At 38.6% G+C, this 18,117-nt stretch overlaps 1 protein-coding gene across 1 annotated transcript in view; it reads right to left on the bottom strand.

Moving 5' to 3' along the window:
- The window catches only part of TMEM163 (transmembrane protein 163), a 93,722-nt gene that overhangs the window by 27,614 nt on the left and 47,991 nt on the right, over window positions 1–18,117 (bottom strand). Inside the window, exons 3-4 of the mRNA XM_032692869.1 lie at window positions 10,424–10,467; window positions 9,205–9,296 (exon numbers count right to left, since the gene is read on the bottom strand). Of these exons, the coding sequence (XP_032548760.1) occupies window positions 9,205–9,296; window positions 10,424–10,467 (136 nt within the window). The remainder of the gene's footprint in view (window positions 1–9,204; window positions 9,297–10,423; window positions 10,468–18,117) is intronic.

An 18,117-nucleotide genomic window follows, 5' to 3' on the forward strand; every position in this document is an offset into this window, starting at 1 on the left:
GTATTATGGCAGCTCTTATAGTCTGTTTACAGTAGCCAAATACCAAATTCCAGTCACAACCAGCCCAAGATTTCTCAAGCACAGGCAAAAATGAATGATGATACCTGAAGACTGAGAACCTGGGGAGGAAAAAAAATCAATTTTTGGTCACCAAGAAATGATTTTCTGGTGGCAAACCAGTGGGATCTGACTGATGGGGATGAAGTGGAGCAGGGTTGAGAAATTGGAAGAGAACTCAGAACTAAGTCAGTGGACAAAGAATATAGAAAGGGAAAAAGTCTGAGGATGTTTCAGAGAAGAAAATTAAAGTGTTTGTTCTGGTTTGCAGTCTTTTTGGGGCTCAAGGGAAGTTGCAGGTGTGGTCCTCTGCAGATCATGGTAATACACAGGCAAAAAATGCAATCTCAATCCCAGTCTTGAGATTCCTGCTCATTTGTCACTCTCTACTGCTAATCTTAAACTTCTTTGTATCTAGTGAGGTAGTTATATTGCTGGTGGTGTAACTTCTCTATTATCAGGTTTAGTTACTGAAGAGGTTTTGGACACTGAACTGTACAGAACCACAGCTGTTCCGAGTATTTACACCTGCCTGCTGCAGGGTGAAGAGGGAATAGAGTCAATTTAAGATGCACTTTAAAAGGAACAAAGTGGGCTTGCTGTTCATCACACATGTTCCATAATCCACCCCCAACTGCCAGAATCCAGATCAGCATCATTACAGCTACTCCTTTTTCTCACCATAAAAAAAAAGTCCAAACCGGGTTACACAATAAACAGGATTCAAGTAATAGTACAAGTTACCATTGAAAGTCAATTTCTCAATTATTTTATTTGAAAAGATATACTGTGGAATCACAGGGTCTAACCTCTTCTTAAAACACATGGAGAGGAAATGCTGTTTATATCTGAAATTCAGATTAGCTCTGCTAGGGATACATTTCATGTTGAAAATGTTATAGTCCTTCTAAAACTTTTATTATCCTTTAGGACCTAAACTAGTTGCTGCAGAACAGGGTGTTTACATTCTCTAAAATCATGAAGCTCAACTGGGGCAACAGTTCCATAAATGATTTGGTACTCCAGGTATTAAGTATCTATCAGAAAAAAAGCTAACAGACATTTCTACAACTTGGGAGAGTTTGAAAACTCTCATGACCTATTTTCTAGTCCCTGGTCTGCACAGATTGTGCAGCTGCACTTAGAGTACACCTGCCTTACAACCACCCTCCTGGCTTGAGCACTGCTCCCAGCCTTGCAGCAGATGATCAGAGATTCTGTCATTCTCCTGAAGCTGGAAATTAAAGCTTTTAGAGAATTTCCGTAATATTCATTTTTATGGTGATTATCAAATTCTAGTACAGAAGACATCATATCCCTGGTTTTATATGTATCGATCGACCTGTGTGTAAATACTAGTCAAAATACACAAATACTCCTCATCAGCTACAACTGAAGTGAAAGGAGAGTTTTCCATAAATTAAATAGACTTTGGATCTAACTCCAGTAAAATCATTGCCAAGGCTGCAGATGCCAGAGTTTTCGAAACAGATTTTAGAATGTATAAATATATGCATTTTCAATTTCATATTTAATATAACTTCTATGTGCGATGATTTGCGTGTGTGTGCAAGGATAACCTTATGCATACATACCTTTCTGTCCAGATAAGAGCAAAGTTTAGGAATACTTTAGTTTTGTCTTTATTTGGTACAATAAATTTAGGGAGAAATTATAGTGTTTAATAACTCAGCCTGATGAAGCACATCTAAAACTTGTATCTAGCCCTGTCCCTGGATGCAGAATTTTGGCTAAATATTTCAGAAGAAAGAATGGTTTGGAAATTTTCAGTGTGGTTAAAAAGAAACTATATTTCTCTTCCTAGAAAGCACATATTCAAGCATAGGTGAATACTTACCTTGAAAACTCTACACTGTGCCTCACTGTGTGGGAGAGATATGCAAGTGTCACGTGAGGATGAACTCGTGGTAACTGAGAACTACACAAGAGTTGCAGAGGTAGGTTCTGAGCTCTTTGAAGTTTGTAGGTCAGCTCCATGCATTTGACACTTTTCCAGACCACTTAGGTGTTCCATTTGCTCATCACAAAGGAGTTTTTCCTCCTGCCACAGAGGTTTGCCCTGAACTGTGGGTAGGTGTGGATTTTGCCATCTGTGCTTCAAGTCTCTTTCGTATGTATGGCACAGATAAAATTATCCCCAGTTTTTTCAATGTGACTGATATGTTGGGTCTGAACCGAGAGGATTATTTTCATTCCACACCACCTAAATAGACAGTGCTCATTTAGCCAGGCTAACCAGTGGCAGAGCCAATCCACACAGAAAAATTTAAATACAGTACAAATGCTAAAAATTACAGCGATGGGTTTTTTTTAATTCTGTGAACCAAAAGAGAATATACCCTGCAAACATATAGATCAGTCTGCTTTCTTATTTGAATCGAAGGAAAGGAGAGAGAAGAGCCAGACCTCACCTTGCAGGATGTCCTCCTATAAATGGTGACTTCTAATTCAAGCTTTAAGTGCAAAAGTAGGATACATCACAATTCCCATATTCCCTACCTAGTTGCAATGCATATATATCCAGTATAACTTCTGTAAGGCTGCCCATGAGCAAATGCCAGGGTAAATATTCTGAAGTGGTGTCACTGAACATGAGCAAGAGAGAAAAAAGGGTTAAAATTACTTTGGAAGGAGAGGTTTGCTCCATCTTAGGGTCTCACCTGGCATCCTGTTTTCTCAGTAAGAAAGAAGCTCACCAGCCAGTAACTCCCCACATTTGCCCAGCAGCCCCAAAGTGCCCAATTCCTTCAGCATCAGGGGAGGTGACAATGCTGATGGCTTTTTACAGAATCTGCACAGGGTAGAAATAAAGTAAGAAAGGGTGATTCCAAGGATCACCCTCAAAGCAAAAATCACTGAGAGGATGAAAGCTTCTGGAGTGCCCTGGACTAGACAAAAAGCAACTGGACAAGAGACTATAGAGTGAAAGTAGATTTGCAGTTCAAAGAGACAATGTAGAGCAAAACAGTAAGGTATAATTTCATGAAGCCATAGAGCACTTTTCCCTAGCAACTGAAGGATACCATGGACATATCTGACTTCCTCTGTCTTCCAAAAATGAATTGCACCAGAAAGTAAAGAGCAGGAGAACAAGGTATTGAAGGAACAGTTATCCATAACATACCCATGCAGACAAAGGGAACACAGCAAAGGGCAGTTTGTTCAGGTATAGTCAGTTTGGAGTTGCATACATAGAGTTATGGAGATGATTTTATTATTGCTGTTTACTTAAGTCTAAATTCCAGAAAGCAGGTAACTAAGCAACTGGTGAAGGGTTTCTAAGCACCTGAATGGGCTTCTCCAAGGATCACATGCCTAAGGAGATTAAACAAAAACTGTTCAAAGCTGCATTCTTCCACGTGATAAACATCCACTGATTCATGGTAATATTTGAAACACTAATATGTCTTTTTCCTGCAGTGCCCCATTTACCTGGAAAGTCTACTAACGATCAATAATGAATGCAAGGCATACTCTCTGAAAGAATAACTTACAAAATACACATAACCAGGAGACCAGCAAGCAAATGAGGAAAGGGATCAGTACACTGATGGTGTTGCAGTCATTGGGTATTATTAAAAATCTCTTGATAACATTGGTACCCTTCATAAAATGTTTTTAAATATCCTGATTCCCATGTCATACTGTTACATAGTCAGAAGTTTCACACCCAATGCATGAAGTCCTAGGAAAAGGTCAGAATTTCTTTTCTTCCTTCCTCCCTTCATTACATATCTGTGTGTAATGGATAACCCATATATAGATAGAGACAGAGATTATAGATGATAGAGATATAGATATAGACATAGATATGGATATGGATATAGATATCGTCTCCACACAGTGTATTTCTCCAGCTGCCTAAAAAATGAAACCCCCAGTAAATCACCATGTTCTTCTTTCAACAGACAGAAAAAAATCACAACAGTGTTTATAAACCAAAGCTAAATATATACATATACACCATTTAGAAATAAGATGTACATCTCTATTATTGAGATTGTTAAACACAGGGGTAGGGCAGTGAAGGGTAAAAGAGATTCTTAATTGTTGCATCCAGCATTCCAATTATGAATGGAATTCATATTTACTATTTACTCCATCCCTGAGGAGCAGTCAAATATCTTTCTTAGAGATTGCTTTTAGCTCAAACTAAATTAGAAATTTTTTGATTAAGCTCTTACGAGTTGTGTTCTTCTGAATGTCAAAACAGGTGAGAATACCAGTTCATCCTTCCCATAATTTAAGAATCCATGATTTAAATCCGCAGGGCAGGCATTTTTCACTTGGCCAATAGGTTCAGCATTCTGGCAGTATCAAATCCAGCTGCCACAGCTGAAGTGTAATGTGTGGAGATGAAAGTTAAATCACAGACATATAACAATTTGTTTAGATAATGTCTAATTGCAAAATGATTATTTCTTCTTGCAAAAAGCTTTCTCAGAAGCGGGTGGAGGTATGACAGATATCTGCACCCGTGTCTGCCACACTGTAGAGTCTGTCTAATTCTTGTCTTTTTAATATTACTGTCAATGTTTTGGACAATATAAGAAAAAAGGGATATATCTGCATTCATTATGTTTTATGTCATGGCAACTTAGAGCACCACAAATTTGTTTAAAATTATTAGTCCATGATAGAATTTATATTTCTTATTACAGTAATTAAGGAATGAATAGCCAGAGTCTGAAATATGCAAACAAAAAAAAACCCCAACAAACCACACCAAAACAGTGAAAGAAAATGTGTATTTTCTGCTCTTGGCATGATCCAGAATGTTCATTATGAGTAAGGTTTCTTATTTACTCTGGCACTGGGTTAAGAAAGATATTGCCAGACTGGTTCCTGGGAAACACAGAATTTCACTTGGTACCATCAACAAAATAATATATAACAAACACCAGCTGCAACTGTCAAGAATCACTATGTTAAATATGCTGTACTGAGTTAGTTTTTGCAATAAAAACTCAGTAGACAAAAACTCCGAGGAGCAGTGGATCCCACAGGCATAGTCAGACACTCAGTGCTGAGTTGCTCTGTACAGAAAAGATTTTTCCAACCAATTGGCCTTCAAAAGCTCTGCCCTTTAAAGCTTTTTCATGAGGCTGTGCATGTATTTTGTTATTCTGTTTTCTCAATCCTCCCTTTTTTGATGGTGTTTCTCACTTTCTCCTCAAACACATTTCCAAGTCCTTCATTCCGTAATTTAACAGAAGCAAAGAGTTGCCCTTAGGCTGCATAGCTGGTGACTAGTTCAACATCTCATGACACATTTTTCCAATCTTCTACTAAGAAATTACTTCTATTGTTATTTACAGGGTTTATTTAAGCCCACGAAAACCCATTGTTACTGCACCAATTTCAATAAATTCCTTCCTTCAACAGAATTTAGATTTGCTTCAGCAACCCAATAAGCTATTATGTCACTAAAGATTTACTAAAGGCAGAATATTCAAGATATCTGTAAACTGGTTATGGAGAACAGGAATGGGGAACCATTCAGGTTTCTTTGCACATCTTGAATGTCTCAGTGCTCAGTCAGTGTTCAAATCACAAACCAGAAGACTGGATTTAGAGCTGTAACCTGACAAATCAACTCTGCTTTGAGCAGGGGGTTGGACTGATGACCTCCATCACAGCACTGCACAAAACTCCCCCCATAAAGCCACACTAGGCCCAAAGCACGCAGGTGGTGGGTCTCTGCTTTATCAGCTACATCAGGGTATATTGCTTTTGTTTTCTCCTCTCGTGAGAAAAATAAGGTATTGAAAAAGTTTTATTTTAGTCATAAATTTAAGGCTCATGGAAACTAAAGAGGTGATTGGTGACAGTCAACATGGCTTCACTAATGGCAAATTGTGCCACAGAGTTACAGCTGTGGAAGGTGAGGGAAGAGCAACTGAGATAATCTACCGGACTTGCGCAAAGTGAAACACTGTCCTGCGTGGCATTCTTGTCTCTGAACAGGAGAGAGGTGGATTTGATGGATGAACTACTCAGTGGATAAGGAATTGGTTGGGTGGTTGCACTCAAAGAGTTGGGGTCAGCAACTCAATGTCCAAGTGGAGACCAGTGACTAGTGATGTTCTCTGGGAGCTGATACTGGGACTGGTGCTGTTTAACACCTTTGCTGGTGACATGGACAGTGGGATTGAGGGCACGCTCAGCCAGTTTGCTGTGTGGTGTGGTTGACACCCTGGAGGGAAGGGATGACACTGAAAGGATGTACACAGCAAAAGTACCTTCTCATCTCGCCCCAGAAAATGAGAGAAGTCAAACAACCCAATAAAAATGAAAACCATTAAATGAAGTTCAACTCAGCAGGACAAATTTTCATGATAATTTCAGCACTCCAATTCCCCTGAAGTCAAATGGGAATGCATTGGTTCATTTTAGCAGAATTTGGCACAGCAAGCACTTTTGTACTGTTAGGAGTGCCAGCCCATAAAATGTTGCATCTCTATCTGCCATATGGCTACATCTTAAGTAAAGCTACGCAGTCCTTTTACATGGTAGCATTTTATTCTAAGTATTTAATTCATAGCACAGAATGAGTCAGGCTGGATTCTCCATCTCTTTTTCTGGGGGTTTGTTTCTCAGTCTGTCTTTATGTTCTCTCTCAATGACGTCCAGCAGCAAGGACTGAATGTAGCTCTGCCTTTCCACGAGAGGCTTTCCACTGATTTCAACAGATTTTGGATCAATCTCTTGCTGTCAAGTTTATGAAACAGGAACTTTTATAAATTTGCAAAATGAAATTAATTGGCAATTCCACTTGGCTTTTGCCAAGGAGCTAAGGATATTTTCAGATCTGTTAGGATACACAGACAAAGGTACTATTTAAATCAATAAAAGACAGACCTATTAATAAAGAACTAAACCAAAGCCACTCTGGCACACCTTACTCTGGCAAACAGGCTCCTGCACTAAGGCAGAATGTGGCCAGGCACACAGAGACAGGAATAACACAAGGCACAACTTAAGCACCTACACAAATTTGCACCAGAAGTGGAGAGCAGACTGGTCCACTGAGGCACTGGCACAGAGGAGACAAGGACTGTGTTAGACCAGGTGTGGTTACAGGCACACTCGATGCAAAGATTATTCATAAGGTGAGCAAGCAGCCAGCAGGCGTCATTGCAACATTGTCCCAGCTAGAGCAAAAGTAATTACATGCAGCCTTTCAAGCAAGAGATTGATTAAACACAACAGGAAATTAGAAATGTGCCTCCCTCAAAAATCTGACACAGTAAGAATTGCCTTAAGCAACACAACCATCTCCTCATCCCTCTTTGCTTTTCAGCATTATGGTGATTCTCCTGTCAACTCTAAAAACAGAAAGGTAACCAGACTGACTGTCCAGTGATTCATATTCCCAGCATATGGGAACAGTCTTTCACTCAGTACTGATCCCACCATATAATCTTTTCTGTCTTCAACTAGATGGGCATGGTAAGTAATTCATTGATTTAATTTAGCCTTATATAAAGAAGAGGGATTATATGAAAGAAAATTAAAAATGAGCATTAGAAAAAAAGGAAAATATGTTTGCTACTTCGCTTTTTCACTTTACTGCTTTAGCCATAGGGATATGTTGATTCTTCTTTTATATTGGGATTTTTGTTCTCTGTAAAGTAGTTTACAAGGTTCACTTGAAAAAGCTCACCAGAAGGGGATTTCAAAAATATGTTAATTGAATGTTGACAGGAATCTCTGTGGACACCCACAAAAGCAAAATACTCAGGAAATATCTGTTAAGTTCTCCAAATCTGTGCAGGAAGACTAATTTTAATCACATATTTCTGAATTTATTTTTATGAATCAATGCCACATCAGTCCTTTATGGCCTTTTATTCCAAACTGTTCTGTATGGAGCCCTGCCAGAAAGGAACTCACAGCACTGGCAATCTGTTGCATGAGCTTGAGTTAATGCATGTAAAAATACTGCTTATTTTTTCTTAGTTTTTAGAAAAAGACTATGAAGATGAGTTATAGACCCTTCTGTCTGCCCTTTTTTTTTTTCCGATCCTACCGGTTATGTACAAGTTCAGTTTTATCAGGTTGCCCTTCTTGTTGAAGGGACACCATTAGAGGTGTCTCAGTACAAAACCTACCTTATCCCCCTTTATTGTAAAATTGTAATCTAGTCCAGGGGATAGTTGAACTGTTTTCAAACAAGCCAGATGGGATGGTGCTAGCAATGGCAGCACAGAGCGAACCCAAAGCAGACAAATGTACTGCAATTCTCTATCTAGTTGTACCCAAAATTTGAGTAGGAGCTTCAGGTTTTCTTTATGCACTAGATGGAAAAATCCTTGAGTCAATCTCAAGCCGGTCTTCTCAGCTACCACATGTATCCCCAACAGAAATACTGCACAGTGACGCAGAATACAATGCCCACCGTGACCAATACTGCACTGCAAATGTAAGCTCTTTTTTCCCATGGGATATATATACCAAGTATTAAAAATGGAAAAAACCCTATGTGCTTGCAAAGTAAATATAAAGACATGTAAGTACTGCTACATTCTTACTTACAAAAAACCCCAAACAAACAAACAAACAAAAAACAAGGGGGGTGTCTCTCTCTCTTGGTACAGCAGTTACAACAACCATCATATCACTAATATGGACTCAATCTTACCAGATGTTCTGTAATCTCAACTTCTAATAATATCACTGACTGTTGAAGTGATTTACATCCAAAGAGAAGGGACTCACATTTCGAACTTGTTAAGGAGGTAAAAATATAATACAAGCAACAATTTAAAAAACATACTCTAGTAAGAATAATGCGGTAAGATGCAAAATAAAAGATTTACAAATCTATTACAGATTGTAAATACAGTTTGTTTGATACAGGTGCTGCAAGAGAGAAAAAAAATCACAAAGACATGAAAGTTGCTATCTTGCCTAAAAAGAAACTGAAAATCACAACCCCAGGGAGGTTTGCCTAAGGAAAGGCTGCGTGTTTGGGACCAAACAGTAAGCTGGCAGTAGGAAAGAATACTTGCTGACATGACAAAGTGCTTTTTGTCAAAGCTCTGGAGTCTGTAGCATCACAGCTTGACAACAAAAGCTCTGCAGGTCTCTCCCAAAGCCAGAAGTATAATGAAGTGTACTTACATGTACTCCCTGTGTGCAGAATGCACAGCGGCTGCATTGCTGTATCGCCACAAAACTATCGCTGACGACAAAACATCCAGGGTGGCATCAAACTGCAAGAGAGACAGAGTCAATGGCTTTGCTGGCCATTAAATGTGCCCTGTGCTAAGAGCAGTGCATTTACTGTCCTGCTGCACAGGCACAAAGCAGCTTCAAATAAATCACTTTAATGAAAGCAGGATTTACATTTATTGAATTGATCTTCACATTTTCGCCATGTATTATTGCATAATGATACACTTCAGAGCTCAGGAAGTCAATCAAGCGATTAAAATCTTATTTATTTTTAATCCATCACTTGTAGAGAAATTAAGGATAAAGAGCCACCACAATCCGCAACTGTGGCACGACAAGAGTTAAAATACTAATATGCTTCTTATGCAAAGATTCGGAAGAAAGAAGTGTTTGGAAGTGCCTGGCAGTCATTCCTTTTTCTTGCAGTCCCTAACTTCTTGCAATAGAAGGTTTTGTTTCAAAGCAAGAAAATACTAACTTTTTTCAAAATCCCATTGTATCCAGATTTCATATTATATGAATATGTTATCCTGTATCATCAGGAAAATTGCCATATTTGTATTTCCAGTTAATGAAGACACCAAAAATTAGGCTTGTCCCACTCTAAGAACTTTCATCCTTACATCAAGCTTTCTAGAGTCATCTAGCCTTCAAATTTGAAAGCAAGAGACAAATTATTTTATATGAGTCATTGCTTGTAGTGGGAATTTTTTGCTCTGCTGCTAATCAGGAAAGTCATGGCAAGGACTAGAGAGGAAAGCTGTCATTCCAAAGTCAATAGCAGTCTTACCATAGACTTCAATTGGAACAGGGTAACATAAAATTCATAAGGGAACTTTGGAATTTGGCTCAAGTTCAACAAAAAAGCGAGAGATTTTGTAGAAGAAAACAATATCTGGTGGACAATATCTATCAATGATGAGATACAAGCACTGATATTAACTCCAATATAAGACTTAGTGGGCAGAAACTGAAAAAGTATAATGCAAACATCTTTGCCATCCTTCCCAAAGTTTGACTTCAACAATACTTTTCCTAATCCATTGTTGACTTTGCACAACTTGCCATGAAATTACCATAAGAAAAAATACAGTATTTCATGTTTAGGGAAAGCCCATAAAAAAAAAAAAAGGATAGAGAATATTTAAATGTGTCTTCTACTTACAGCAAATCCAAAGGAGGATGCACTGTATCTCATTACGGAGACAGCTGAAGGAAAAAAACATTATTTAGAATCACTTTAAATTTTTTTTGTATCCTTTCTTCTTCACTCATTCAAGATCTACCAAACTTGTTTCAACACATAGGCTTAGTTTCACCCAGTTCCCACTAGAACAACCTGACCAACAGTTCAAAATGTCTACAAAAAAGGCCTTGTGCTGCAGAAAATGGTCAGGTCACTTGAAGGATGCTTTTCTTTCTTGCAAAACTGTAATGCAGCAGATCTTAGAATAGCATTCAGATATTTTTATGAAACATACTGTGTTTTAGATGCAGACTGGAGTAAAAACATTTTGGAACTACAGTTTCAAGCTCTCAGAAAACTGTACATGTCTCAAGGTGCTCCTTGCTCCAGTCAGGAGCTTCAGGTTCCCTGAACTGGGTGACAGAAAACTATGCAGGTCCATGGAGACTTCTTGAGTGCCATCTTTTTGACAAAAAGCCTAAGGGCAATTCACACAGCCCCAGGAAATGCTTCAAATCCCATCAAATCAGTGATTTCCAAAGAAAAAAGCATTAGTAGGAAAATTGACCAGATCTGATTTTGACTGAATACTACCTCTAAAAAATAAACAAGACTCTAAAAATGGTCTAACATCTAGGAAAAAAATACTATTTTTATAATTTTACTCCATGCATCCTAATTCCATCCCCTCACACTTTCCAATTCTAGGAGATGCTGTGCAAGAAAAATACTTCTGGAGCCCAGGGGAATACCAGGGAAGAAGGAGGCAGCAAGGTAAGAGGCCATCACCTGGGACTTCATCAAACTGCACCTCTCCCAGGCTGACAGCCTGGCTATGTCAAGCTCTCAAACACTGAGCAGCTCCAGCTTCTTGCTGTGTTTTATAGAAGGACTACCTGAACCTGTGCTCCCTGAAGAAAACTCACAGCACTCTAGTTCCAATATTCAGAGAGTCTGAAATAAAGCCTAAAAGGATTGATTTTACTTCTTTTTTATGAACAAATATCAGCTAACTTACTAAGAAAAAAAAAAACAAACAAACCCACAGAACAGACTCAAAACGACTCATCAGTGACTTTGTAAATCTTAGGCTGACAAACACAATATCTGATTTTCAGTATTCCAGTATTCATTAGAACAGCTTGGCAGAACAGAGATGCTATGATTTGGCTGTTCTTTTCAGTAGCAGCAAGTTGCAGTTCTGTGGCACTTATCTGGATAAACAGAAAATAAAATCTTGGGAAAAATAATCCTTTTGTTATGGATCTAAGACCTAGCTGTGGCCACGACTATGCCACGTGTCACAAATATTTGGACTTTGTCATTACAGTTGGCCAAACCAAAAAGAAAAGTCATCAAGTTCTTTTCCAGATTCCGGTTTTCTCAAAGTTGAAGACTACTGAAACAGTTAGTGTAGATTTACGTCTCCCTCTCATTTTTAAATCATAATGTCCCACACTTCATCTCCTAGGTAAAAAAAGAAGCTATATTTCTTGGTCAGACTTGCCAGGCAAGAGCTTGAAGTGATCCATCTGCAAATTTCAACACTTCACTGCATAATAATATATTACCTATCAAATTTTCCCTGTCTGCCTCCTTAGAGGCATGATTTCAAAAACTGCAGAACTTGCATTTAAAAAAAAAGGGCATTCACAGGTACATACAAACTTGCAATGTTCCTGTCATTACTGCTTGCATATGATGCAGTTCAAAGCAACACTTTTACTCCTACTTCTATTTCTAGCCTGCCCCTGTAGTAGAATAACTCCTCAGTTTTCACTAAATTGCCAGTTTCTTTCCTAACTCAGATCCTACCTTAAAACAAGCAAACTTTATGGCTCCTTTAAAAATGAATTTGTAATTTCTCTGGGTGATGAACTGCATACAGAGAGCTACACCTTATGTATGCTTTAGGGGACATATTTGTTGCATTTAAAACACAAGGTCCTTAGCATGAGAACTGTCTTTATTTTATGTATTCTACCCCAGCACAAAGACACAATCTGTTTGACCTGAGCTTTCCAAAACATTAATGAAAAACAAGTATTAACTAACAGTGTCACAAGTCTGATCAACCTTTTTGCTAACTAGTGACTACAGCTCAGACTGGCACCCTACAACGCTAACTTGTAGTGGTAAAAGGCCATAATAAAGGTAGCAATGGCCATTAATTTAATGACTGGAAAGATTTTTTTTATATTATTTATTTACATAAACAACCCATTTTTTTTTCTTTCAGAGTCAAATAACAACATTGAAGCACCTTCAGCCCTGACTTCAGCACATTAACACTTCTAGCTGGCAAGTACAGTCACAAAGCTCACCAGTAAGTCACCCCAGGTTAAATGGGATGTTTGTCCATGGATCCAGGCTCTATGGCAGTGAAAACATCTGCAATATTGGCTTATAGGGTATCAGCCAAGACAGGTTGCCACAGACTGACCACGCTAAGAATGACTGACTCCCACTGCAGCCACTGAAGCTGAAAGGACTTCTAGGGAAGTACTTCTTGGCAGCCAAAGATTTGAGGTCCCTGGGCAAAGGAATAATCCATGGTCCTTATGAATCCAGTATCCTTGCTGACTTCCAGGAGCAATTTGTGGCTCTGCAGGGATGGTCCATACAGCTTTGGCTCATCTCTCCCCTTCTTTCTTCTCAATATGCATTTACAGCTATTCCCAGAGAAGCACATGCTGTAAGAAAAACCCCAAAGATTCCTAATCTCCCTATTGAATCAGTACAATGGTGGGAAACAAGTAATGAGGAAAGAACAGAGCAGGCAGCTGAAAAATCCTGTGAGGCCACTGTGTACATTTAGCAGCTCCACTGCCATGACAGCAGGACCCTGCTTTTAGCTGGTTTATTGGCTAAATTGGACAACATTTTATTACCTCTACAATAAAGCAGATAATCCTAATGCATTTTCCTGACATTTGTAAACAGAACTTGCAAGCAATCGGAAACTAAAAATAGAGCCAGCACAGTAAGCCACAAATCTACCAATGCCTCCACCTGCACAGCAATAGCAGTTTGTGAAGTCTGCCAACAAATTGGTCAGATTTTGATGTAATTCCTTCACCCCTTACAAAGTGATTCCAAATAAAGAAAAATACCCCATTTCGCACACATTCTACCCTCAACAAAATAATGGTTTTATTCACTTCGTGGGCCTCAGAAAAATCATGTAACTAGCGCCCTAACCCAACAAAATAGTTCCAATTTAACTCTTCAGTCATCTAATCTCCCACCATCCTTTGTCAGGTTTAATCCTTCTAAAATGTGTTTCTGGAAAGACAGGACCTTGCAGGCCTCTCATTTGCTTCTCTGCATTGGGAGAGCACCCTGGCACCTTTTTGCACAAATGTAGGAGGCAACAGACAGGACAGAAAATTAACTGTCTCCAGTTGTCTCACCTGTGGGATGAGTCTGACTACAAATGAGAGATGGTACATACAAACAGCTCTTCCACCGGTCATGGAATTCTCCTCTTACATACTTAGAAAGGAGAAAACTATTTTTAAGAAGCCCCTCTAGATGGGACAATCACTCCGTCACGTCTGCTTTGAAATTAGTTTTTTTGAAAGACACTCTTGGATGTCAGCAAATAAAATACCATGGCTTCAAAAGCATATGACCTGCACTCAGCAGAAGTCAGACAGGCAGTTTGAACACTGATGAAAATATTGGGTTTATCTCTATATATATAACCACGCATATCTTGAAGGTTGTACAGAGTCATGAGCAAAAGGAACTAGAAGTTGTGCTGAATTAGAAGTGAAACTGAAATCCAGTCTGTTTTCATTGTCTACTGTTGGTAAAACATCAAAAACAAACATTACAATAAATATTTCGAAATAAATCCATTCCAAGCAGAGAAAACCAAACAAGTGGTATTTTCTAAAAAACCCTCACAACAACTTAAGGCAAAGAACAGACGTGTGATACTGTTAATACTTGTAAAAAATGCTACAGACCAGGACCAACAGGCACAGATACCTTTTCCCAGGTACCTTCTCCCTTCTTCAAAATTCTAGTAGAGCAAAATTTGAGGATTTCTGCAATCAGCACAGCAGTTACAAATGGCTGCCCCACATCCAACATCTCAGACACAAGTCTGCCAGATATCTAATCTACATGGGGAGATCCAGAGCTATCCATCAGTGTCATGTTCCTGGATCCATATTTCTACCCCGAAGTCACTTGGCAAAACTGTACTAACCCTACCTATACAAAATCTTCAGCTCATTTTCCTAGTTTATAATTGCTTCAACATGGTAAAGACCCTTATTTCTGTGCAGCCCCATCAGACCATTATGTGTGTATTCACCAAGTGGAAACTTAAATATAATGTATATCAAACCTGGATCTTCATCTCATTAGAATTTATGACCAGATTGTAAAGAAGTCCCTAAGAGGATTCATTTTCCACCTGCCTGAAAGGTGTCATAGCAACGCTGTGCAGAATGAACTGCAGGGGAGTACCAGGAGACTTCAATCCTTCGGGAAGAGCCAGTGGGAACTCAGCGCACAAGACTCTAAAGAGCCAGACATCACGTCCTCAGCTCTGCTTCTGCCTGGGCCATGACTATGAGGTCAAGAACCCACTCTTCTCGAGCCTTGTGGGTTTTAATTTCTGAATTTGTTTTCTGTACAAATTCTACACACTTCAGAGCAGGACCTGTATCTTCCAGTCTCTCTACTGTCGCCTGGACTACAAGCAGGGCTGGAATTTCTGGATTATATATGTGTACAAAAGTAACAAAGCTAAGGAACCTAGGATTTATTATTCTCTTCCTTCAAACAGAAAGTACAATCCCACCAAAACTATTAAACAGTTTTACTTTTTCCTTTTTTTTTTTTTTTAAAGTCTGAGATCCTTGACATAAATGACTCTACTGCTTAATAACAATATACTTTGCTTCTTCCATAACAAAAAAAATCCTCAAGGCATCCTAAAAATTTTTGCAGATTCAGTGAGGTAACAAATTTTGGTATAGGAAGTTTTAAAGCTTTCCAAGAATATTTTTCTTTCCTTATCTATCATGCCAAATTGTTTTGGTTGTTTGTTTTCGTCTGCTGCAATGGTCAAACCTTTAGCAGCTGCAAACTTCCATAACTTCATTGGCTTCAGTGAACTACAACAGTGTATATCAGTTGAAGATTTTCCTCATTTCTTACTACAGAAGCAGTAGAGTTTCAGGACTTTGTGCAAAGGTTTTCCTTTAATCCACACAGTTCTTTCCAGTTTGCTGACAAGTTAGAAAAAAAATATTGTTATTTTTATTGTTATTGTAATCTCTGAGTTCAGGATTTTCTATATTAAGTCATTCATTTTTCAATGTTTCAGTTTCAGAATTTTTTTAAAACTGATTTTTTTGTGGTTCTCGCAAAGAGATGTCCATTTTCCCTTAATCCCCTTTATTTACATGTTTTTGTTTATATTTGTCTTGTGGGTTCATCTTTGCCTCACTGAAAAATATCAGAAGATTTCCATTTCGAGGTTAAATGCTCACAACATGGGCTTTAATGCAGGCAGCATGGATGTGGTTTTCTGAAACTGAATATTCACTACACCATGGTGCTCACCAATAGCAGCAATCTCAAAGAACAGCAAAGCAGTCCAGTCCTAAAGTTTACTTATCTCAAGGTTCACTTCTGTTTGATTTGCTCATTTACTACCAAAAGAGCAGCCAGGCCTCCACTGGCATGTCCCACAAATGAGCTACACTGGGCAAACTGGCAGGGCTGCAAAATCCTGAACTTTGAAATAAAAAAAAAAATTTAAAACAACAACAAAAAAACATAGAAAAAACTTACAAAAACCAAGGTATAACTTTTCAAATCATGAAAACATTACCCATGTGGAGAACAGAGTGAACCAGCTTTGTCTACAACACTCAGTAAACAGTCCTCAAGAGCATACCTGTAATATAAAAAAACCTGAGCATAAAACTACTGAATGATGGAGACACGTAGACACTGACAGTAAATCTGCTCCTGATTTCAGAAAAAAAATAATGCCTGGGATCTCTTTTAACAGCTGCTGAAATACCTTCTATGTACAGCAAGCTTTCACTGCCACTCTTCAGTGAGTAGAACACTAATAAATGGCCAGCCAACTATACTAAAGCCATCAATTTTGTATGTCACCCTTTCCAGCACAGGTAGAGATGAACACCAGAAACCAGTTATTTAAGCAAAGCTGTTTGTAAAGCCAGAAATGAGGCAAGTCCTATAAGGCAGAGTTAACAGCAATTTCCAGGCCTGCTCAAAATCCCATGCAGGGACAATATTCCAGCACGTGCAAGCGCTGTGCAGGGCTGGGAGAGAGCAGGATCCCTCCTGTCTGGCATCCTACTGCTTCACACTCTGCTGTGCTTCCTCTCTCAGGTGCCAACCTTCTGTTTTCAAACAGGATCATCTCAAAAGAAGAACACAAATAAATCAGAGAAAAGGAGGACTTGACGTTTTTGTTTAGTTTTGGCTTTCCAGGGGGCAGGAACTAAAAGAAGGCCAATATGTTACAGCTCCAACTGAGCTTTATCAGCATACTGAATGCATACATTGGCATTTAAGAATAGAAATAATAAAACTTGAAGGGCTGTAAGAAACTTCCAATTTTCCTTCTAGGTACATGGTGCAAACCTTCTGCAATTGAACATACAGGTGCATACTTTAATCTGTTGTATTTCAAATGGGGTCACTTAAATCACCCAAAATAACTCACTGCAATGACATTAGAGCACATTGTCTTTTAATGAAACTATGTATTATTGATGTCCCAACTCCAAATAGAGCAACTGAAATGGCCTAGAATATTGCAAATGCCTGTGACTGCACATTTACCAGGGAATTTTTTCAGCTTATACCTGCAGTCCACAAGCCTGAAACCATCTTCCAAAAGCAAAGGAGGCAAGTTGTCCCTGAACAGGGACAAGGAATGAGTGGTACCTTGGCTAAAAAAGCCATAAATTACCAGAAATGTTGAGTGATATCTGACACATTTAACAGCTGCTTCTGAAGCCCTGTGGCCAAGATTTGTAACTTGCAGTATCCAAACAAAGGCTATCCAGATTTAATGACCTGGAAGACTCCCCAAAGGCAAAATTTCTCCCATTTTTTGTGTCTTACTGACTGGAGGCAAAAGAAGCATTCAGCTTCTACTCAGCACAAAACAAAATTATTCTTGGGAGTTTGAGCAGTTGATTTAAAAAAAATTAACAGAATAAGCCAGAAGACTGAGGTGAAGACCTTTATCTGACCTAAAAAGGTTTCTGGCAGTTTCACAGAGATTCAACAAACTCATATTTTATACATGTATTCCCCAAACCTGGAACAGCTTGGACACAGGCAAAGCACTATTACCAGTCATTGGAGGTTTTGAATTGTTAATAAAAGAGCTGAAATATTGTTGTTATTGTCAGGTTCTGGTAAGCTCCTGTCCTGTGGTCACATTAGAAAAATGGAGAGATCCTTTCAAAAGGATAATTAAAGACAGTGTTGAAAAGCTCAGATGTATTAACATAGAATTTACCTAAAAAGGATTCATGTTAACTGCAGCACAACCAACAATAAATATATAAATATCACTGGTTGTGCTATGTATTATGCCATGTATTGGTCTCTATAAGGAAAAAAAATATTGTTAATTAGCTTTTATTTAGAATCAAAGC

Source organism: Chiroxiphia lanceolata, chromosome 7, assembly GCF_009829145.1.
Source record: "Chiroxiphia lanceolata isolate bChiLan1 chromosome 7, bChiLan1.pri, whole genome shotgun sequence".
Taxonomy (NCBI): domain Eukaryota; kingdom Metazoa; phylum Chordata; class Aves; order Passeriformes; family Pipridae; genus Chiroxiphia; species Chiroxiphia lanceolata.